The 22,747-nt window shown below is 48.2% G+C and overlaps 1 protein-coding gene across 11 annotated transcripts; it reads left to right on the top strand.

Annotated features, from left to right (window-relative positions):
* The first annotated feature begins 127 nt into the window (after window positions 1-127).
* Window positions 128-3,439, top strand: LOC124018340. Of its 11 annotated transcripts, none has more exons than XM_046333643.1 (4): window positions 128-729; window positions 781-1,060; window positions 1,295-1,620; window positions 1,756-3,439. In XM_046333643.1, the coding sequence occupies exons 1-4, from the start codon at window positions 689-691 to the stop codon at window positions 2,129-2,131; spliced, it is 1,023 nt and encodes a 340-aa protein (XP_046189599.1). In that variant the 5' UTR covers window positions 128-688; the 3' UTR covers window positions 2,132-3,439. The 11 variants fall into 11 exon arrangements, with proteins under 11 accessions (XP_046189599.1, XP_046189615.1, XP_046189624.1 ...); XM_046333659.1 differs by having other exon boundaries at window positions 128-973; window positions 1,025-1,093; window positions 1,346-1,620; XM_046333668.1 differs by having other exon boundaries at window positions 128-1,060; window positions 1,295-1,546; window positions 1,580-1,693; window positions 1,898-3,439.
* The last annotated feature ends 19,308 nt before the right edge of the window (window positions 3,440-22,747 follow it).

Below are 22,747 nucleotides of genomic sequence, written 5' to 3'. Positions count from 1 at the left end.
GAATCACCCACCTGGTGTCCCAGGTCTAAATCAGTCCCTGATTAGAGGGGAATCACCCACCTGGTGTCCCAGGTCTAAATTAGGCCCTGATTAGAGGGAAATCACCCACCTGGTGTCCCAGGTCTAAATTAGGCCCTGATTAGAGGGGAATCACCCACCTGGTGTCCCAGGTCTAAATTAGGCCCTGATTAGAGGGGAATCACTCACCTGGTGTCCCAGGTCTAAATTAGGCCCTGATTAGAGGGGAATCACTCACCTGGTGTTCCAGGTCTAGACCCTGATGAGAGGAGAACAGTGGCGCTGGCTTGGAGCTCCAGGGTCCTAGAGGTCATAGCTGTTCTACATGTTATTCTATGGGTTTAGTCAGCCAGGATCAGCTGTTTTCATCTCCAGTGTGTTTTGCTGTACAGCAGGTTTCTCAAACTCGGTCCCGGGGCCCCTCTTGGGTGCACATTGGTTGTTGTCCTAGCACGACACAGCTGTCTCAAATAATCAAAGCTTGACGATGAGTTGGTTATTTGAATCGGCTATGTTGTGCTAGGACAACAACTAAAACATGTGTACACACACACACACGTCTGCCCTTGTTTGTGCGGTGTAGTGTCATATATATATATATATATATAAAGGGCTAAAGGAGATCTGTTGGATCATGTAGCAACAACCAGCTTATAAAAATCATTGAATCATGTTGATGAGACGGGAACCTCTCTGCTCCTACATGTTGATGAGACACGGACCTCTCTGCTCCTACATGTTGATGAGACAGGTCCTTCTGAGGAGACACGGACCTCTCTGCTCCTACATGTTGATGAGACAGGTCCTTCTGAGGAGACACGGACCTCTCTGCTCCTACATGTTGATGAGACAGGTCCTTCTGAGGAGACACGGACCTCTCTGCTCCTACATGTTGATGAGACAGGTCCTTCTGAAGAGACACGGACCTCTCTGCTCCTACATGTTGATGAGACAGGTCCTTCTGAGGAGACACGGACCTCTCTGCTCCTACATGTTGATGAGACAGGTCCTTCTGAAGAGACACGGACCTCTCTGCTCCTACATGTTGATGAGACAGGAACCTCTCTGCTCCTACATGTTGATGAGACACGGATCTCTCTGCTCCTACATGTTGATGAGACAGGAACCTCTCTGCTCCTACATGTTGATGAGACAGGTCCTTCTGAAGAGACAGGAACCTCTCTGCTCCTACATGTTGATGAGACAGGAACCTGTCTGCTCCTACATGTTGATGAGACAGGTCCTTCTGAATAGACACGAACCTCTCTGCTCCTACATGTTGATGAGACAGGTCCTTCTGAGGAGACACGGACCTCTCTGCTCCTACATGTTGATGAGACAGGAACCTCTCTGCTCCTACATGTTGATGAGACAGGAACCTCTCTGCTCCTACATGTTGATGAGACAGGAACCTCTCTGCTCCTACATGTTGATGAGACAGGTCCTTCTGAATAGACACGGACCTCTCTGCTCCTACATGTTGATGAGACAGGTCCTTCTGAGGAGACACGGACCTCTCTGCTCCTACATGTTGATGAGACAGGAACCTCTCTGCTCCTACATGTTGATGAGACAGGAACCTCTCTGCTCCTACATGTTGATGAGACAGGAACCTCTCTGCTCCTACATGTTGATGAGACAGGAACCTCTCTGCTCCTACATGTTGATGAGACAGGTCCTTCTGAATAGACACGAACCTCTCTGCTCCTACATGTTGATGAGACAGGTCCTTCTGAGGAGACACGGACCTCTCTGCTCCTACATGTTGATGAGACAGGTCCTTCTGAGGAGACACGGACCTCTCTGCTCCTACATGTTGATGAGACAGGTCCTTCTGAATAGACACGAACCTCTCTGCTCCTACATGTTGATGAGACAGGAACCTCTCTGCTCCTACATGTTGATGAGACAGGAACCTCTCTGCTCCTACATGTTGATGAGACAGGAACCTGTCTGCTCCTACATGTTGATGAGACAGGAACCTCTCTGCTCCTACATGTTGATGAGACAGGAACCTGTCTGCTCCTACATGTTGATGAGACAGGTCCTTCTGAATAGACACGAACCTCTCTGCTCCTACATGTTGATGAGACAGGTCCTTCTGAAGAGATAGGAACCTCTCTGCCCCTACACTCCTGCACAGAAAAATATCTTTCATCACAGACCACCTCGTTAGATCACTGAGCTGAGCCAGAGACCGGGCTATCTCTCTGCTAAATCACAATGTTTATTAAATCATTGTGTCCAGAGTTGTTTATCTCTCGTTATCGCTCCCTGTTGGTATGTGGTGGGGGGAGGAGAGTGAGAGTGCGGCTCTTTAACACTAATGTCGGTATATCTCTGTCGTTTACAGTAGCCTGGGGAGGGAGGGATGGATGTTACACTGAAAGGTGAGAGGAAAGAAGTAGCACATGCCACACCTCCCTGTTTACTCAGTGGTCGCTATGGAGCCTGCCGTGGTTGCCATGGTGTTGTCGGGGAGGGGCAGTAGGAGAGGTTAAAGGAGACGGAAGAGTGACATCATACTCTCTGTCAGCTGCAGGGCTTTAATCATTGACGTGAAGCATTCAGAACGTTGCAGATAGAAATAGATGAACTACAGCTGGAACGACTCCCTGTTCTACATAACAGACCTGACCATGTTTGTTCTACACAATACATTTCTACATCCTGAGATGGTGGAGGCTGATTTAAAAGACGTTCTCGCTCTCAAGGGGATTTATTGGCACGGGAAACATGTTTACAAAAGTGAGAAGGCAAAACATCAACAACAAAACGATTTAGAATTTAGAACAGTAAACATTGCACTCAAAAAGGTTTTTACAAAAAATATCAACATTTTCAAATAGTCTGTTTTGATTTTTCTTTTCAAATTCTTTATGTTTCTGTGTGAAATATGTATCTGTAATGTGGTTATACATTTAGCATGAGGTCAGGAAGTGCAGCTCAGTCTCTCACTCTCAGGGCTCTGGCAGACGAAGATCACGGACACTGCTGATCCTCTTTAGACACACACATTGTGTTAATGGTGCTGTCCCTACACACACACACACACACACACACAGAGACGACATGCATGCATCAGGTGCATGTTGTATGGACCAGGCCACAGAGGTTATAGTTCAGGGTTCAACCTCCTCAACGACAGTCAGGGTTTGATTTTATTTGGACTTATCCTGTATTCTTTCCTTCCTTTCTTTCTTTTTTTTATAGAAATTGTTTTTTTTAATAGCTTTTTGTTACTCAAGACGAGAGGTTTTTAAAAGCATAAATGAAGGTGACGATGTGTTTTATAGCGTTAATGGTGGTGATGTGTGTTGTAGGCTGTTTCAGCATGATGGAATCACATGAAACTGTTTCAACACTGAGATGAAGACCTACTGTTAACCGGTGAGCTGTAATAAAATATTCACTGAACGCTCATGTTCGTCACATTTCTGTTGTGTCGGTGTACACTGCTACACACCACATGCCCTCTCCCCATTTCTGTTGTGTCGGTGTACACTGCTACACACCACATGCCCTCTCCCCATTTCTGTTGTGTCGGTGTACACTGCTACACACCACATGCCCTCTCCCCATTTCTGTTGTGTCGGTGTACACTGGTACACACCACATGCCCTCTCCACATTTCCACATGCCCACCTCCTCCCCATTTCTGTTGTGTCGGTGTACACTGCTACACACCACATGCCCTCTCCCCATTTCTGTTGTGTCGGTGTACACTGCTACACACCACATGCCCTCTCCCCATTTCTGTTGTGTCGGTGTACACTGCTACACACCACATGCCCTCTCCCCATTTCTGTTGTGTCGGTGTACACTGCTACACACCACATGCCCTCTCCCCATTTCTGTTGTGTCGGTGTACACTGCTACACACCACATGCCCTCTCCCCATTTCTGTTGTGTCGGTGTACACACCACATGCCCTCTCCCCACACTGCACACCACACACACACCACATGCCCTCTCCCCATTTCTGTTGTGTCGGTGTACACTGCTACACACCACATGCCCTCTCCCCATTTCTGTTGTGTCGGTGTACACTGCTACACACCACATGCCCTCTCCCCATTTCTGTTGTGTCGGTGTACACTGCTACACACCACATGCCCTCTCCCCATTTCTGTTGTGTCGGTGTACACTGCTACACACCACATGCCCTCTCCCCAGCAGTGTGTGTGTGGTATGGTATGGTGGGTTGGGTGGGCAACTGACCCTCACAGCCCCTCCTTATAACGCAGCTGCTCTGCCCATGTAGGCACGTACTCAGCTGTGTGCACCATGAGATCCTGCTGAGTCTCTATATGGTCAGCAGGATAAAACTTATTACAGAGTTCAGAGCACGGACATGTCTTAACTGCCGAGCCCCTTGTAGGACGTTAGTTAGTCTTAACTGCCGAGCCCCTTGTAGGACGTTAGTTAGTCTTAACTTCCGAGCCCCTTGTAGGACGTTAGTTAGTCTTAACTGCCGAGCGCCTTGTAGGACGTTAGTCTTAGCTACCGAGCTCCTTGTAGGACGTTAGTGTTAACTTCCGAGCCCCTTGTAGGACGTTAGTTAGTCTTAACTACCAAGCCCCTTGTAGGACGTTAGTTAGTCTTAACTGCCGAGCGCCTTGTAGGACATTAGTTAGTCTTAACTACCGAGCTCCTTGTAGAACGTTAGTCTTAACTACCAAGCGCCTTGTAGAACGTTAGTCTTAACTACCGAGCGCCTTGTAGAACGTTAGTTAGTCTTAACTACCGAGCGCCTTGTAGGACATTAGTCTTAACTACCGAGCGCCTTGTAGAACATTAGTTAGTCTTAACATTTACATTTAACTACAGAGCCCCTTGTAGAACGTTTAGTCTTAACTACCGAGCGCCTTGTAGAACATTAGTTAGTCTTAACTGCCGAGCGCCTTGTAGGACGTTAGTTAGTCTTAACTATCAAGCGCCTTGTAGAACGTTACGGTGGTCAGAGGTAGGGCTGTTATAATGACTATATTACTGCAACACCAGTCACAAGTCATGAAGGCAGTCAAATTCCACATGACTATTTGAACGGCACCTCAGTACCTCCAGGCTCTGATCAGGCCCTACACCCAAACAAGGGCACTGCGTTCATCCACCTCTGGCCTGCTCGCCTCCCTACCACTGAGGAAGTACAGCTCCCGCCTCAGCCCAGTCAAAACTGTTCGCTGCCCTGGCCCCCAATGGTGGAACAAACTCCTCACGACGCCAGGACAGCGGAGTCAATCACCACCTTCCGGAGACACCTGAAACCCCACCTCTTTAAGGAATACCTAGGATAGGATAAGTAATCCCTAGGACGTTAGTTAGTCTTAACTACTGGCGCCCCCACTGGGCCCCCTTAAGTTTTAGATGCACTATTGTTAAGTGACTGTCCCACTGGATGTCATAAGGTGAATGCACCAATTTGTAAGTCGCTCTGGATAAGAGCGTCTGCTAAATTACTTAAATGTAATGTAAATATTTAGTCACAGTAATTAGTCTTCTCCAAGCTCTGATGCTGCTGATGGTCATTAGTAGTCTATCAAACTTGTTAACTGCCTGGTACTCAGCACTCTATTGTCCCTCTAATCACTCTGACATCAATGCAAATGTAATGGACAATCTAATCGAACACTTCAAGAGCCCGTGAGCTCATGTTTAACATTTCTATAGGTTATGCAATTGTGTGAGAAAACAGTGATGGCCTCTACTAAAAGAGGAGTATCCCATCAGCTTTCTATAGGCTAGGCCTACTAAATTTCTCAACCTTCTTAATATGAAGAACATTGCTTCTCTTTACAACAGGATTATAGCCTACCTGGCTGGCATGAAAAGCGTCCTCCAGACGATATTTAAGTGCATAGATGGCATGTATTTTCCCCCTGTTTCGATACAGCTGTATGATAATGGTCTATTCTAACACATATGATTTATTATGTGTAAAGAGAAGATTCAATCAAGAATAGTCTGTGGGACAGGAAGATCACGTCAGTGACTCAACCTCTAGCCTCAAGTGATGCACCCCTCCTAGCGACGACATGAAAGAGCACCAGTAAGCCAGTGACTCAGCCCCTGTAATAGGGTTAGAGACGAGTTTATTTAGTGCTTTATCCGGGTAGCCGGAAAGTAGAGCATTGCAGTGGTCTAACTTAGAAGTGACAAAAGCATGGATTAATTTTTCTGCATCATTTTTGGACAGAAAGTTTCTGATTTTTGCAATGTTACGTAGATGGAAAAAAGCTGTCCTTGAAATGGTCTTGATATGTTCTTCAAAAGAGAGATCAGGGTCCAGAGTAACGCCGAGGTCCTTCAGTTTTATTTGAGACGACTGTACAACCATTAAGATGAATTGTCAGATTCAACAGAAGATCTCTTTGTTTCTTGGAACCTAGAACAAGCATCTCTGTTTTGTCCGAGTTTAAAAGTAGAAAGTTTGCAGCCATCCACTTCCTTATGTCTGAAACACAGGCTTCTAGCGAGGGCAATTTTGGGGCTTCACCATGTTTCATTGAAATGTACAGCTGTGTGTCATCTGCATAGCAGTGAAAGTTAACATTATGTTTTCGAATGACATCCCCAAGAGGTAAAATATATAGTGAAAACAATAGTGGTCCTAAAACAGAACCTTGAGGAACACCGAAATGTACAGTTGATTTGTCATAGGACAAACCATTCACAGAGACAAACTGATATCTTTCCGACAGATAAGATCTAGACCAGGCCAGGACTTGTCAGTGTAGACCAATTTGGGTTTCCAATCTCTCTAAAATAATGTGGTAATCGATGGTATCAAAAGCAACTCTAAGGTCTAGGAGCACGAGGACAGATGCAGAGCCTCGGTCTGATGCCATTAATAGGTAATTTACCATCTTCACAAGTGCAGTCTCAGTGCTATGATGGGGTCTAAAACCAGACTGAAGCATTTCGTATACATTGTTTGTCTTCAGGAAGGCAGTGAGTTGCTGCGCAACAGCTTTTTCTAAAAATGTTGAGAGGAATAGAAGATTCGATATAGGCAGATTTAGTTTAAAAAAATGTTTTCTGGGTCAAGGTTTGGCTTTATTACTGCTACTTTTAGTGAGTTTGGTACACATCTGGTGGATAGAGAGCCATTTATTTTTTATTACCTTTATTTAAATAGGCAAGTCAGTTAAGTTCAAACCCCTGAGCTGACAAGGTAAAAATCTGTCTTTCTGCCCCTGAACAAGGCAGTTAACCCACTGTTCCTAGGTCATCGTTGTAAATAAGAATTTGTTCTTAACTGATTTGCCGAGTTAAATAAAGGTTCAAAAATGTAAATAAATGAGGCAGAAATAATGCGGTGCGACTCGAGTTTCACCATCAGCTGGAAGACGGTCTCCCTTATTGGTCAGAGTCAGTGGAGGAAAGAACCTCAGTCTGCTGCTCTCTCCCTTTATGGTCAGAGTCAGTGGAGGAAAGAACCTCAGTCTGCTGCTCTCTCCCTTTATGGTCAGAGTCAGTGGAGGAAAGAACCTCAGTCTGCTGCTCTCTCCCTTTATGGTCAGAGTCAGTGGAGGAAAGAACCTCAGTCTGCTGCTCTCTCCTTATTGGTCAGAGTCAGTGGAGGAAAGAACCTCAGTCTGCTGCTCTCTCCTTATTGGTCAGAGTCAGTGGAGGAAAGAACCTCAGTCTGCTGCTCTCTCCCTTTATGGTCAGAGTCAGTGGAGGAAAGAACCTCAGTCTGCTGCTCTCTCCCTTTATGGTCAGAGTCAGTGGAGGAAAGAACCTCAGTCTGCTGCTCTCTCCCTTTATGGTCAGAGTCAGTGGAGGAAAGAACCTCAGTCTGCTGCTCTCTCCCTTATTGGTCAGAGTCAGTGGAGGAAAGAACCTCAGTCTGCTGCTCTCTCCCTTATTGGTCAGAGTCAGTGGAGGAAAGAACCTCAGTCTGCTGCTCTCTCCCTTTATGGTCAGTGTCAGTGGAGGAAAGAACCTCAGTCTGCTGCTCTCTCCCTTTATGGTCAGTGTCAGTGGAGGAAAGAACCTCAGTCTGCTACTCTCTCCCTTTATGGTCAGAGTCAGTGGAGGAAAGAACCTCAGTCTGCTGCTCTCTCCCTTTATGGTCAGAGTCAGTGGAGGAAAGAACCTCAGTCTGCTGCTCTCTCCCTTTATGGTCAGAGTCAGTGGAGGAAAGAACCTCAGTCTGCTGCTCTCTCCCTTTATGGTCAGAGTCAGTGGAGGAAAGAACCTCAGTCTGCTGCTCTCTCCCTTATTGGTCAGAGTCAGTGGAGGAAAGAACCTCAGTCTGCTGCTCTCTCCCTTATTGGTCAGTGTCAGTGGAGGAAAGAACCTCAGTCTGCTGCTCTCTCCCTTTATGGTCAGAGTCAGTGGAGGAAAGAACCTCAGTCTGCTGCTCTCTCCCTTTATGGTCAGAGTCAGTGGAGGAAAGAACCTCAGTCTGCTGCTCTCTCCCTTTATGGTCAGAGTCAGTGGAGGAAAGAACCTCAGTCTGCTGCTCTCTCCCTTTATGGTCAGAGTCAGTGGAGGAAAGAGCCTCAGTCTGCTGCTCTCTCCCTTTATGGTCAGAGTCAGTGGAGGAAAGAACCTCAGTCTGCTGCTCTCTCCCTTTATGGTCAGAGTCAGTGGAGGAAAGAACCTCAGTCTGCTGCTCTCTCCCTTATTGGGTCAGAGTCAGTGGAGGAAAGGACCTCAGTCTGCTGCTCTCTCCTTTATGGTCAGAGTCAGTGGAGGAAAGAACCTCAGTCTGCTGCTCTCTCCCTTATTGGGTCAGAGTCAGTGGAGGAAAGGGAGAGATGTTGATAGATGGACCCTCAGTCTGCTGCTCTCTCCCTTTATGGTCAGAGTCAGTGGAGGAAAGAACCTCAGTCTGCTGCTCTCTCCCTTTATGGTCAGAGTCAGTGGAGGAAAGAACCTCAGTCTGCTGCTCTCTCCCTTATTGGGTCAGAGTCAGTGGAGGAAAGGACCTCAGTCTGCTGCTCTCTCCCTTTATGGTCAGAGTCAGTGGAGGAAAGAACCTCAGTCTGCTGCTCTCTCCCTTATTGGGTCAGAGTCAGTGGAGGAAAGGGAGAGATGTTGATAGATGGACCCTCAGTCTGCTGCTCTCCCTTTATGGTCAGAGTCAGTGGAGGAAAGAACCTCAGTCTGCTGCTCTCTCCCTTATTGGTCAGTGTCAGTGGAGGAAAGGGAGAGATGTTGATAGATGGACCCTCGGTCTGCTGCTCTCTCCCTTTATGGTCAGAGTCAGTGGAGGAAAGAACCTCAGTCTGCTGCTCTCTCCCTTATTGGTCAGAGTCAGTGGAGGAAAGAACCTCAGTCTGCTGCTCTCTCCCTTTATGGTCAGAGTCAGTGGAGGAAAGAACCTCAGTCTGCTGCTCTCTCCCTTTATGGTCAGAGTCAGTGGAGGAAAGAACCTCAGTCTGCTGCTCTCTCCCTTTTGGGTCAGAGTCAGTGGAGGAAAGGGAGAGATGTTGATAGATGGAGCCACAGTCTGCTGCTCTCTCCCTTTTGGGTCAGAGTCAGTGGAGGAAAGGAGAGATGTTGAGAGATGGACCCTCAGTCTGCTGCTCTCTCCCTTTATGGTCAGAGTCAGTGGAGGAAAGGGAGAGATGTTGAGAGATGGACCCTCAGTCTGCTGCTCTCTCCCTTTTGGGTCAGAGTCAGTGGAGGAAAGAACCTCAGTCTGCTGCTCTCTCCCTTTGGGTCAGAGTCAGTGGAGGAAAGAACCTCAGTCTGCTGCTCTCTCCCTTTATGGTCAGAGTCAGTGGAGGAAAGAACCTCAGTCTGCTGCTCTCTCCCTTTATGGTCAGAGTCAGTGGAGGAAAGAACCTCAGTCTGCTGCTCTCTCCCTTTATGGTCAGAGTCAGTGGAGGAAAGAACCTCAGTCTGCTGCTCTCTCCCTTTATGGTCAGAGTCAGTGGAGGAAAGAACCTCAGTCTGCTGCTCTCTCCCTTTATGGTCAGAGTCAGTGGAGGAAAGAACCTCAGTCTGCTGCTCTCTCCCTTATTGGTCAGAGTCAGTGGAGGAAAGAACCTCAGTCTGCTGCTCTCTCCCTTATTGGTCAGTGTCAGTGGAGGAAAGAACCTCAGTCTGCTGCTCTCTCCCTTTATGGTCAGAGTCAGTGGAGGAAAGAACCTCAGTCTGCTGCTCTCTCCCTTTATGGTCAGAGTCAGTGGAGGAAAGAACCTCAGTCTGCTGCTCTCTCCCTTTATGGTCAGAGTCAGTGGAGGAAAGAACCTCAGTCTGCTGCTCTCTCCCTTTATGGTCAGAGTCAGTGGAGGAAAGAACCTCAGTCTGCTGCTCTCTCCCTTTATGGTCAGAGTCAGTGGAGGAAAGAACCTCAGTCTGCTGCTCTCTCCCTTATTGGGTCAGAGTCAGTGGAGGAAAGGACCTCAGTCTGCTGCTCTCTCCCTTTATGGTCAGAGTCAGTGGAGGAAAGAACCTCAGTCTGCTGCTCTCTCCCTTATTGGGTCAGAGTCAGTGGAGGAAAGGGAGAGATGTTGATAGATGGACCCTCAGTCTGCTGCTCTCTCCCTTTATGGTCAGAGTCAGTGGAGGAAAGAACCTCAGTCTGCTGCTCTCTCCCTTTATGGTCAGAGTCAGTGGAGGAAAGAACCTCAGTCTGCTGCTCTCTCCCTTATTGGGTCAGAGTCAGTGGAGGAAAGGACCTCAGTCTGCTGCTCTCTCCCTTTATGGTCAGAGTCAGTGGAGGAAAGAACCTCAGTCTGCTGCTCTCTCCCTTTATGGTCAGAGTCAGTGGAGGAAAGAACCTCAGTCTGCTGCTCTCTCCCTTATTGGGTCAGAGTCAGTGGAGGAAAGGACCTCAGTCTGCTGCTCTCTCCCTTTATGGTCAGAGTCAGTGGAGGAAAGAACCTCAGTCTGCTGCTCTCTCCCTTATTGGGTCAGAGTCAGTGGAGGAAAGGGAGAGATGTTGATAGATGGACCCTCAGTCTGCTGCTCTCTCCCTTTATGGTCAGAGTCAGTGGAGGAAAGAACCTCAGTCTGCTGCTCGCTCCCTTTATGGTCAGAGTCAGTGGTGGAAAGAACCTCAGTCTGCTGCTCTCTCCCTTATTGGGTCAGAGTCAGTGGAGGAAAGGACCTCAGTCTGCTGCTCTCTCCCTTTATGGTCAGAGTCAGTGGAGGAAAGAGCCTCAGTCTGCTGCTCTCTCCCTTATTGGGTCAGAGTCAGTGGAGGAAAGGGAGAGATGTTGATAGATGGACCCTCAGTCTGCTGCTCTCTCCCTTTATGGTCAGAGTCAGTGGAGGAAAGAACCTCAGTCTGCTGCTCTCTCCCTTATTGGTCAGTGTCAGTGGAGGAAAGGGAGAGATGTTGATAGATGGACCCTCGGTCTGCTGCTCTCTCCCTTTATGGTCAGAGTCAGTGGAGGAAAGAACCTCAGTCTGCTGCTCTCTCCCTTATTGGTCAGAGTCAGTGGAGGAAAGAACCTCAGTCTGCTGCTCTCTCCCTTTATGGTCAGAGTCAGTGGAGGAAAGAACCTCAGTCTGCTGCTCTCTCCCTTTATGGTCAGAGTCAGTGGAGGAAAGAACCTCAGTCTGCTGCTCTCTCCCTTTTGGGTCAGAGTCAGTGGAGGAAAGGGAGAGATGTTGATAGATGGAGCCCCAGTCTGCTGCTCTCTCCCTTTTGGGTCAGAGTCAGTGGAGGAAAGGAGAGATGTTGAGAGATGGACCCTCAGTCTGCTGCTCTCTCCCTTTATGGTCAGAGTCAGTGGAGGAAAGGGAGAGATGTTGAGAGATGGACCCTCAGTCTGCTGCTCTCTCCCTTTTGGGTCAGAGTCAGTGGAGGAAAGAACCTCAGTCTGCTGCTCTCTCCCTTTATGGTCAGAGTCAGTGGAGGAAAGGGAGAGAGGAGGGACGTTGAGAGACTGACCCTCAGTCTGCTGAGACTGACCCTTAGTCCACTGCTCTCTCCCTTTATGGTCAGAGTCAGTGGAGGAAAGAACCTCAGTCTGCTGCTCTCTCCCTTTATGGTCAGAGTCAGTGGAGGAAAGAACCTCAGTCTGCTGCTCTCTCCCTTTTGGGTCAGAGTCAGTGGAGGAAAGGGAGAGATGTTGATAGATGGAGCCCCAGTCTGCTGCTCTCTCCCTTTTGGGTCAGAGTCAGTGGAGGAAAGGAGAGATGTTGAGAGATGGACCCTCAGTCTGCTGCTCTCTCCCTTTATGGTCAGAGTCAGTGGAGGAAAGGGAGAGATGTTGAGAGATGGACCCTCAGTCTGCTGCTCTCTCCCTTTTGGGTCAGAGTCAGTGGAGGAAAGAACCTCAGTCTGCTGCTCTCTCCCTTTATGGTCAGAGTCAGTGGAGGAAAGGGAGAGAGGAGGGACGTTGAGAGACTGACCCTCAGTCTGCTGAGACTGACCCTTAGTCCACTGCTCTCTCCCTTTATGGTCAGAGTCAGTGGAGGAAAGGGAGAGAGGAGGGACGTTGAGAGACTGACCCTCAGTCTGCTGAGACTGACCCTTAGTCCACTGCTCTCTCCCTTTATGGTCAGAGTCAGTGGAGGAAAGGGAGAGATGTTGATAGATGGAGCCCCAGTCAACTGCTCTCTCCCTTTTGGGTCAGAGTCAGTGGAGGAAAGGGAGAGATGTTGATAGATGGAGCCCCAGTCCACTGCTCTCTCCCTTTTGGGTCAGAGTCAGTGGAGGAAAGGGAGAGATGTTGATAGATGGACCCCCAGTCTGCTGCTCTCTCCCTTTATGGTCAGAGTCAGTGGAGGAAAGGGAGAGATGTTGATAGATGGACCCTCAGTCTGCTACTCTCTCCCTTTTGGGTCAGAGTCAGTGGAGGAAAGGGAGAGATGTTGATAGATGGACCCTCAGTCTGCTACTCTCTCCCTTTTGGGTCAGAGTCAGTGGAGGAAAGGGAGAGCTGTTGATAGATGGACCCCCAGTCTGCTGCTCTCTCCCTTTTGGGTCAGAGTCAGTGGAGGAAAGAACCTCAGTCTGCTGCTCTCTCCCTTTATGGTCAGAGTCAGTGGAGGAAAGAACCTCAGTCTGCTGCTCTCCCTTTTGGGTCAGAGTCAGTGGAGGAAAGGGAGAGATGTTGATAGATGGAGCCCCAGTCTGCTGCTCTCTCCCTTTTGGGTCAGAGTCAGTGGAGGAAAGGAGAGATGTTGAGAGATGGACCCTCAGTCTGCTGCTCTCTCCCTTTATGGTCAGAGTCAGTGGAGGAAAGGGAGAGATGTTGAGAGATGGACCCTCAGTCTGCTGCTCTCTCCCTTTTGGGTCAGAGTCAGTGGAGGAAAGAACCTCAGTCTGCTGCTCTCTCCCTTTATGGTCAGAGTCAGTGGAGGAAAGGGAGAGAGGAGGGACGTTGAGAGACTGACCCTCAGTCTGCTGAGACTGACCCTTAGTCCACTGCTCTCTCCCTTTATGGTCAGAGTCAGTGGAGGAAAGAACCTCAGTCTGCTGCTCTCTCCCTTTATGGTCAGAGTCAGTGGAGGAAAGGGAGAGAGGAGGGACGTTGAGAGACTGACCCTCAGTCTGCTGAGACTGACCCTTAGTCCACTGCTCTCTCCCTTTATGGTCAGAGTCAGTGGAGGAAAGGGAGAGAGGAGGGACGTTGAGAGACTGACCCTCAGTCTGCTGAGACTGACCCTTAGTCCACTGCTCTCTCCCTTTATGGTCAGAGTCAGTGGAGGAAAGGGAGAGATGTTGATAGATGGAGCCCCAGTCCACTGCTCTCTCCCTTTTGGGTCAGAGTCAGTGGAGGAAAGGGAGAGATGTTGATAGATGGAGCCCCAGTCCACTGCTCTCTCCCTTTTGGGTCAGAGTCAGTGGAGGAAAGGGAGAGATGTTGATAGATGGACCCCCAGTCTGCTGCTCTCTCCCTTTATGGTCAGAGTCAGTGGAGGAAAGGGAGAGATGTTGATAGATGGAGCCTCAGTCTGCTGCTCTCTCCCTTTATGGTCAGAGTCAGTGGAGGAAAGAACCTCAGTCTGCTGCTCTCTCCCTTTATGGTCAGAGTCAGTGGAGGAAAGGGAGAGATGTTGATAGATGGACCCTCAGTCTGCTACTCTCTCCCTTTTGGGTCAGAGTCAGTGGAGGAAAGGGAGAGATGTTGATAGATGGACCCTCAGTCTGCTACTCTCTCCCTTTTGGGTCAGAGTCAGTGGAGGAAAGGGAGAGATGTTGATAGATGGACCCCCAGTCTGCTGCTCTCTCCCTTTTGGGTCAGAGTCAGTGGAGGAAAGAACCTCAGTCTGCTGCTCTCTCCCTTTATGGTCAGAGTCAGTGGAGGAAAGGGAGAGATGTTGATAGATGGACCCCCAGTCTGCTGCTCTCTCCCTCAGTCTGCAGCTCTCTCCCTCTGCTGAGACGGTTTCCCTTTATGGTCAGAGTCAGTGGAGGAAAGGACCTCAGTCTGCTGCTCTCTCCCTTTATGGTCAGAGTCAGTGGAGGAAAGGACCTCAGTCTGCTGCTCTCTCCCTTTTGGGTCAGAGTCAGTGGAGGAAAGGGAGAGATGTTGATAGATGGACCCCCAGTCTGCTGCTCTCTCCCTTTTGGGTCAGAGTCAGTGGAGGAAAGAACCTCAGTCTGCTGCTCTCTCCCTTTATGGTCAGAGTCAGTGGAGGAAAGGGAGAGATGTTGATAGATGGACCCCCAGTCTGCTGCTCTCTCCCTCAGTCTGCAGCTCTCTCCCTCTGCTGAGACGGTTTCCCTTTATGGTCAGAGTCAGTGGAGGAAAGGACCTCAGTCTGCTGCTCTCTCCCTTTATGGTCAGAGTCAGTGGAGGAAAGGACCTCAGTCTGCTGCTCTCTCCCTTTTGGGTCAGAGTCAGTGGAGGAAAGGGAGAGATGTTGATAGATGGACCCCCAGTCTGCTGCTCTCTCCCTCAGTCTGCAGCTCTCTCCCTCTGCTGAGACGGTTTCCCTTTATGGTCAGAGTCAGTGGAGGAAAGGACCTCAGTCTGCTGCTCTCTCCCTTTATGGTCAGAGTCAGTGGAGGAAAGGGAGAGATGTTGATAGATGGACCCCCAGTCTGCTGCTCTCTCCCTTTTGGGTCAGAGTCAGTGGAGGAAAGGGAGAGATGTTGATAGATGGACCCCCAGTCTGCTGCTCTCTCCCTTTTGGGTCAGAGTCAGTGGAGGAAAGGGAGAGATGTTGATAGATGGACCCTCAGTCTGCAGCTCTCTCCCTCAGTCTGCTGCTCTCTTCCTCCTCTGAGACAGAACCTCAGTCTGCTACTCTCTCCCTCTGCTGAGACGGTCTCCCTTTTGGGTCAGAGTCAGTGGAGGAAAGGGAGAGATGTTGATAGATGGAGCCCCAGTCCACTGCTCTCTCCCTCTGCTGAGACGGACCCTCAGTCTGCAGCTCTCTCCCTTTTTGGTCAGAGTCAGCGGAGGAAAGGGAGAGATGTTGATAGATGGAGCCTCAGTCTGCAGCTCTCTCCCTCTGCTGAGACTGACCCTCAGTCTGCTGCTCTCTCCCTCTGCTGAGACGGACCCTCAGTCTGCAGCTCTCTCCCTTTTTGGTCAGAGTCAGCGGAGGAAAGGGAGAGATGTTGATAGATGGACCCCCAGTCCACTGCTCTCTCCCTCAGTCTGCTGCTCTCTCCCTCTGCTGAGACTGACCCTCAGTCTGCTGCTCTCTCCCTCTGCTGAGACTGACCCTCAGTCTGCTGCTCTCTCCCACTGCTGAGACGGACCCTCAGTCTGCTGCTCTCTCCCTCTGCTGAGACGGACCCTCAGTCTGCTGCTCTCTCCCTCTGCTGAGACGGACCCTCAGTCTGCTGCTCTCTCCCTCTGCTGAGACGGACCCTCAGTCTGCTGCTCTCTCCCTCTGCTGAGCCTGACCCTCAGTCTGCTGCTCTCTCCCCCTGCCGGGATTGACACTCAGTCTGCTGCTCTCTCCCTCTGCTGAGACGGACCCTCAGTCTGCTGCTCTCTCCCTCTGCTGAGACGGACCCTCAGTCTGCTGCTCTCTCCCTCTGCTGAGACGGACCCTCAGTCTGCTGCTCTCTCCCTCTGCTGAGACGGACCCTCAGTCTGCTGCTCTCTCCCTCTGCTGAGACGGACCCTCAGTCTGCTGCTCTCTCCCTCTGCTGAGACGGACCATCAGTCTGCTGCTCTCTCCCTCTGCTGAGACTGACCAGTTGATGCAGGTACCATCAGTCCAGTAAAATAAAAAGCTAATGATTTACATGTATGCTCAATCAGATGTGCTTCACATAAATTAAACAATTGGTCTATTATATTTGTTATCATATAGCCTACCTCAAATGACATTGATCTTCAATCAGAAAAGGTTCTAGAGTTCCCACTGTTCTAGAGTTTTCCCGGTTAACACTATCAACGTATCCCTTTACTGTGGCAATTGTGATCGAATCAATGTGATATTCATCACTTTCAATGCAACATACCAAAACAAAACAAACTATGCAAGAGATTTTGTTGTAGCCAGAACTCATCGGAGTAGGATTCTATTGCATTGACAGGCACTACTCAGCCCATACTTTACACAGACCAGTGCGGCATAACCAATCAGAGTTACAGTAGGCCTATATGCAAATAAACCATTGCCATATATGGATCTGTGGCATTCACTTTGAACTGGACTGTGTTTACAGCATGAGGGGTTATGAGTAGATGAACTGGACTGTGTTTACAGCATGAGTGGCTGTGACTAGATGAACTGGACTGTGTTTACAGCATGAGCGGTCATGAGTAGATGAACTGGACTGTGTTTACAGCATGAGGAGTCGTGACTAGATGAACTGGACTGTCTTTACAGCATGAGCGGTCATGAGTAGATGAACTGGACTGTGTTTACAGCATGAGCGGTCATGAGTAGATGAACTGGACTGTGTTTACAGCATGAGGAGTCGTGACTAGATGAACTGGACTGTCTTTACAGCATGAGCGGTCATGAGTAGATGAACTGGACTGTGTTTACAGCATGAGCGGTCATGAGTAGATGAACTGGACTGTGTTTACAGCATGAGGAGTCGTGACTAGATGAACTGGACTGTGTTTACTGCATGAGCGGTCATGAGTAGATGCACTGGACTGTGTTTACAGCATGAGGAGTCGTGACTAGATGAACTGGACTGTCTTTACAGCATGAGCGGGCATGAGTAGATGAACTGGACTGTGTTTACAGCATGAGCGGTCGTGAGTAGATGAACTGGACTGTGTTTACAGCATGAGCGGTCATGAGTAGATGCACTTGTTTTGAGATCAAGGCGAGATGTGCATGTATTGACATGCACATTTTGTTAATATACTTTGCTAGATAGTGAGTTATTAGCCTAGTTATTGATAATTTCTAGTCAACAATGGGGGAGTGGTTTCTTCCTACAAGAGCACAAAATGTGTACATTTCTAGACATCTGAGTCAGTGAGTCATGTCTTAAAGGAGCAGTGCTGTATTTTGAGAAAGGCATTAATAAGCTAAGTAGCCAATAGGCCGAGGGTAGCATAATTTGACTGATTCTCTGTAATAATAATGCATTTTATGTTGTAATGTGTTTTTTTTACATCAAACAACACAACAACATTTTCAGTCACTTCCTTGTCTGAAGGACACGTGGACAAACAGCCCAGCATGTTTTTTTCTTCAAAAGTTTAATGTTATTTGATTGCATTTTGACTCTTACAGTCTTCTGCCATATACAGTTGAAGTCAGAAGTTTACAAACACCTTGGCCAAATACATTTCAACTCAATTCCTGACATTTAATCCAAGTAAAATTTCCCTGTCCTAGGTCGGTTAGGATAACCACTTTATTTTAAGAATGTGAAATGTCAGAATAATAGTCGAGAGAATTATTTATTTCAACTTTTATTTCTTTCATCCCATTCCCAGGGGGTCAGAAGTTTACATACACTCAATTACTATTTGGTAGCATTTCCTTTAAATTGTCAAACGTTTCGGGTAGCCTTCCACAAGCTTCCCACAATAAGTAGGGTGAATTGTGGCCCGTTCCTCCTGACAGAGCTGGTGTAACTGAGTCAGGTTTGTAGGCCTCCTTGCTCGCACATGCTTTTTCAGTTCTGCCCACACATTTTCTATAGGGTTGAGGTCAGGGCTTTGTGAAGGCCACTCCAATACCTTGACTTTGTTGTCCACAATTTTGGAAGTTTGCTTGGGGTCATTGTCCATTTGCGACCAAGCTTTAACTGATGTCTTGAGATGTTGCTTCAATATATCCACATAATTTTACTTCCTCATGATGCCATCTATTTTGTGAAGTGCACCAGTCCCTCCTGCAGCAAAGCACCGCTAACACATGATGCTGCCACCCCCGTGCTTCACGGTTGGGATGGTGTTCTTCGGCTTGCAAGCCTTCCCCTTTTTCATCCAAACGTAACGATGGTCATTATAGCCAAACAGTTCTATTTTTGTTTCATCAGACTAGAGGACATTTCTCCAAAAAGTACAATCTTTGTCCCCGTGTGCAGTTGCAAACCATAGTCTGGCTTTTTTTATGGCGGTTTTGGAGCAGTGGCTTCTTCCTTGCTGAGAGACCTTTCAGGTCAAAATAGGACTCGTTTTACTGTGGATTCAATGTGTTTCTATGGGCTAATAGCAGTAAGGACTATCTGTTATTCAATGTGTTTCTAATAGCAGTAAGGACTATCTGTTATTCAATGTATTTTACTATGGGCTAATAGAAGTAAGGACTATTTGTTATTCAATGTCTTTCTATGGGCTAATAAGGACTATCTGTTATTCAATGTGTTTCTATGGGCTAATAGCAGTTAGGCCTATCTGTTATTCAATGTGTTTCTATGGGCTAATAGAAGTAAGGACTATTTGTTATTCAATGTCTTTCTATGGGCTAATAAGGACTATCTGTTATTCAATGTGTTTCTATGGGCTAATAGCAGTAAGGACTATCTGTTATTCAATGTGTTTCTATTGGTTAATAGCAGTAAGGACTATCTGTTATTCAATGTGTTTCTAATAGCAGTAAGGACTATCTGTTATTCAATGTGTTTCTAATAGCAGTAAGGACTATCTGTTATTCAATGTGTTTCTATGGGCTAATAGCAGTAAGGACTATCTGTTATTCAATGTGTTTCTAATAGCAGTAAGGACTATCTGTTATTCAATGTGTTTCTATGGGCTAATAGCAGTAAGGACTATCTGTTATTCAATGTGTTTCTATTGGCTAATAGCAGTAAGGACTATCTGTTATTCAATGTGTTTCTATTGGCTAATAGCAGTAAGGACTGTCTGTTATTCAATGTGTTTCTATTGGCTAATAGCAGTAAGGACTATCTGTTATTCAATGTGTTTCTATGGGTTAATAGCAGTAAGGACTGTCTGTTATTCAATGTGTTTCTATTGATTAATAGCAGAAAGGACTATCTGTTATTCAATGTGTTTCTATGGGTTAATAGCAGTAAGGACTGTCTGTTATTCAATGTGTTTCTATGGGCTAATAGCAGTAAGGACTATCTGTTATTCAATGTGTTTCTAATAGCAGTAAGGACTCTCTGTTATTCAATGTGTTTATTAATTTTTTGATATTTCAAGGGGTCTTACAATTCAAAATCATCTTTGGTGTTAAAACAATTCTATAGACTTGGACTGTTCGACGGGGTTGGACTGTTAGACGGGGGTTGGACTGTTAGACGGGGGTTGGACTGTTAGACGGGGCTTAGACTGTTAGACGGGGCTTGGACTGTTAGACTATTAGACGGGGGTTGGACTGTTAGACGGGGGTTGGACTGTTAGACGGGGGGTTGGACTGTTAGACAGGGGTTGGACTGTTAGACGGGGCTTAGACTGTTAGACGGGGCTTGGACTGTTAGACTGTTAGACGGGGGTTGGACTGTTAGACGGGGGTTGGACTGTTAGACGGAGGTTGGACTGTTAGACGGAGGTTGGACTGTTAGACGGAGGTTGGACTGTTAGACGGAGGTTGGACTGTTAGACGGGGGTTGGACTGTTAGACGGGGGTTGGACTGTTAGACGGGGTTGGACTGTAAGACTGTTAGACGGGGGTTGGACTGTTAGACGGGGGTTGGACTGTTAGACGGGGTTGGACTGTTAGACGGGGGTTGGACTGTAAGACTGTTAGACGGGTGTTGGACTGTTAGACTGTTAGACGGGGCTTAGACTTTAAGAGCCAGGTGTGTCCAGTCTCAGTACCTCCACTCCATAGAGATGTCTCAGTACCCTGACTAAGAGCCAGGTGTGTCCAGTCTCAGTACCTCCACTCCATAGAGATGTCTCAGTACCCTGACTAAGAGCCAGGTGTGTCCAGTCTCAGTAGCTCCACTCCATAGAGATGTCTCAGTACCCTGACTAAGAGCCAGGTGGGTCCAGTCTCAGTAGCTCCACTCCATAGAGATGTCTCAGTACCCTGACTAAGTGCCAGGTGTGTCCAGTCTCAGTAGCTCCACTCCATAGAGATGTCTCAGTACCCTGACTAAGAGCCAGGTGTGTCCAGTCTCAGTACCTCCACTCCATAGAGATGTCTCAGTACCCTGACTAAGAGCCAGGTGTGTCCAGTCTCAGTACCTCCACTCCATAGAGATGTCTCAGTACCCTGACTAAGAGCCAGGTGTGTCCAGTCTCAGTACCTCCACTCCATAGAGATGTCTCAGTACCCTGACTAAGAGCCAGGTGTGTCCAGTCTCAGTAGCTCCACTCCATAGAGCTGTCTCAGTACCCTGACTAAGAGCCAGGTGTGTCCAGTCTCAGTACCTCCACTCCATAGAGATGTCTCAGTACCCTGACTAAGAGCCAGGTGTGTCCAGTCTCAGTAGCTCCACTCCATAGAGATGTCTCAGTACCCTGACTAAGAGCCAGGTGTGTCCAGTCTCAGTAGCTCCACTCATATCATGATGATATCAGTTGTAGACAGATCAACTGTATATTTACATGAGTCACCCTGACTGAGTGAAACTCTGATACACACACATGATAACACCCATGCACACCTACGCAAACACCTGCACACACACACACACACACACACACACACACACACACACACACACACACACACACACACACACACACACACACACACACACACACACACACACACACACACACACACACACACACACACACACACACACACACACACACACACACACAGTTGAGTGATGTGACCAAACTGGTTGATCCTCTCTCCTGCTTACCCGCCCTCTCTTTCTTTCTCTCGCTGTCTCTCTCCCTCTTTCACTCTCTCTCTCCCTCTCTCTCCCTCATCCCTCATCTCTCTCCTATGTCGCTCTCTCTCTCTCTCTCCCTCTCTCTGTCTCTTTTCCCTCCCCTCTCTCTGTCGCTCGAACTCTCTCACTCCTCTTTCGCTGTTTCTCTCTCCCACTCTCCCTCTCTCCTCTCTTGCTCACTCTCCTCTATCTCTCTCACTCACTCCCCTCACTCCTCTGTCTCACTCTCCTTTCTGTCTCTCCTCTCTTGCTCACTCTCTCTCTCTCTCTCTCTCTCTCTCTCTCTCTCTCTCTCTCTCTCTCTCTCTCTCTCTCTCTCTCTCCCCTCACTCCCCTCTCTCTCTCTCCTCTGTCTCTCTCCTCTCTCTCTCTCTCTCTCTCTCTCTCTCTCTCTCTCTCTCTCTCTCTCTCTCTCTCTCTCTCTCTCTCTCTCTCTCTCTCTCTCTCTGTTGCTCACTCTCCTCTCCTCTATCTCTCTCTCTCACTCCCCTCACTCTCTCTGTCTCTCTCCTTTCTCCCTCTCTCTCTCTCTCTCTCTCTCTCTCTCTCTCTCTCTCTCTCTCTCTCTCTCTGTGTGAGGGTGACAGCCTGCAGTCAACAATTAAGTTATGTTGTGGTCAGTACATTAACCCTCACTGATCTGTAGTTATGTTGTGGTCAGTATATCAACCCTCGTTGATCTGTAGTTATGTTGTGGTCAGTATATCAACCCTCGTTGATCTGTAGTTATGTTGTGGTCATTATATCAACCCTCGTTGATCTGTAGTTATGTTGTGGTCAGTATATCAACCCTCGTTGATCTGTAGTTATGTTGTGGTCAGTATATCAACCCTCGTTGATCTGTAGTTATGTTGTGGTCATTATATCAACCCTCGTTGATCTGTAGTTATGTTGTGGTCAGTATATCAACCCTCGTTGATCTGTAGTTATGTTGTGGTCAGTATATCAACCCTCGTTGATCTGTAGTTATGTTGTGGTCAGTATATCAACCCTTGTTGATCTGTAGTTATGTTGTGGTCAGTATATCAACCCTCACTGATCTGTAGTTATGTTGTGTGAATGTTTTAACTATGGCCAGGATAGCCACTCCCACTGCTCTCCCCCTCTCCTCTTATTTCCCCTCCACCTTTCCTCCCCTCTCTCTTCTCCCTTCTCCTCCCCTTTCCTTATCTCTCCTCTCATCCCCTCTCCTCTCCTCCCCTCTCTCTTCCCATCTTCTCTCCTCCCCTCTCCTTCCCTCTCCTCCCCTCTTCTTCCCTCTCCTCCCCTCTTCTTCCCTCTCCTCCCCTCTTCTTTCCTATTCCCTCTCCTCTCCTCTCTCTTCTCTCCTCTCATTCCTTCTCCTCCTCTCTCCGCCCCTATCCTCCGCTCTCTCCCCTCTCCTCTGCTCTCTCCACTGCTCTCTCTCCTCTCCCCTCTCCTCTGCTCTCTCCCCTCTCCTCTGCTCTCTCCCCTCTGCTCTGTCCCCTCTCCTCTGCTCTCTCTCCTCTGCTCTGTCCCCTCTCCTCAATTCTCCTCACCTCTTTCTCCTCTACTCTCATCCCATCTCCTTCCCTCTCCTCTCTCCTTCCTAGCAGCAGCTGTGGGTGTGTGTTTTCGCCCTGAGTGGTC

Source organism: Oncorhynchus gorbuscha, linkage group LG03, assembly GCF_021184085.1.
Source record: "Oncorhynchus gorbuscha isolate QuinsamMale2020 ecotype Even-year linkage group LG03, OgorEven_v1.0, whole genome shotgun sequence".
Lineage (NCBI taxonomy): Eukaryota > Metazoa > Chordata > Actinopteri > Salmoniformes > Salmonidae > Oncorhynchus > Oncorhynchus gorbuscha.
The sequence above is the reverse complement of the archived record's forward strand: the minus strand, read 5'-3'. Positions and strand labels throughout refer to the sequence as shown.

Bases quoted from the DNA above. Each gene is read 5' to 3' on its own strand.
- LOC124018340 (XM_046333615.1), top strand. From the start codon at position 689: ATGTTGATGAGACGGGAACCTCTCTGCTCCTACATGTTGATGAGACAC. The intron at 1,061-1,294 runs ATGTTGATGAGA...CTCTGCTCCTAC, and splicing joins ACGGACCTCTCTGCTCCTAC to ATGTTGATGAGACAGGTCCT. The intron at 1,621-1,755 runs GAGACAGGAACC...GGTCCTTCTGAG, and splicing joins CTCTGCTCCTACATGTTGAT to GAGACACGGACCTCTCTGCT.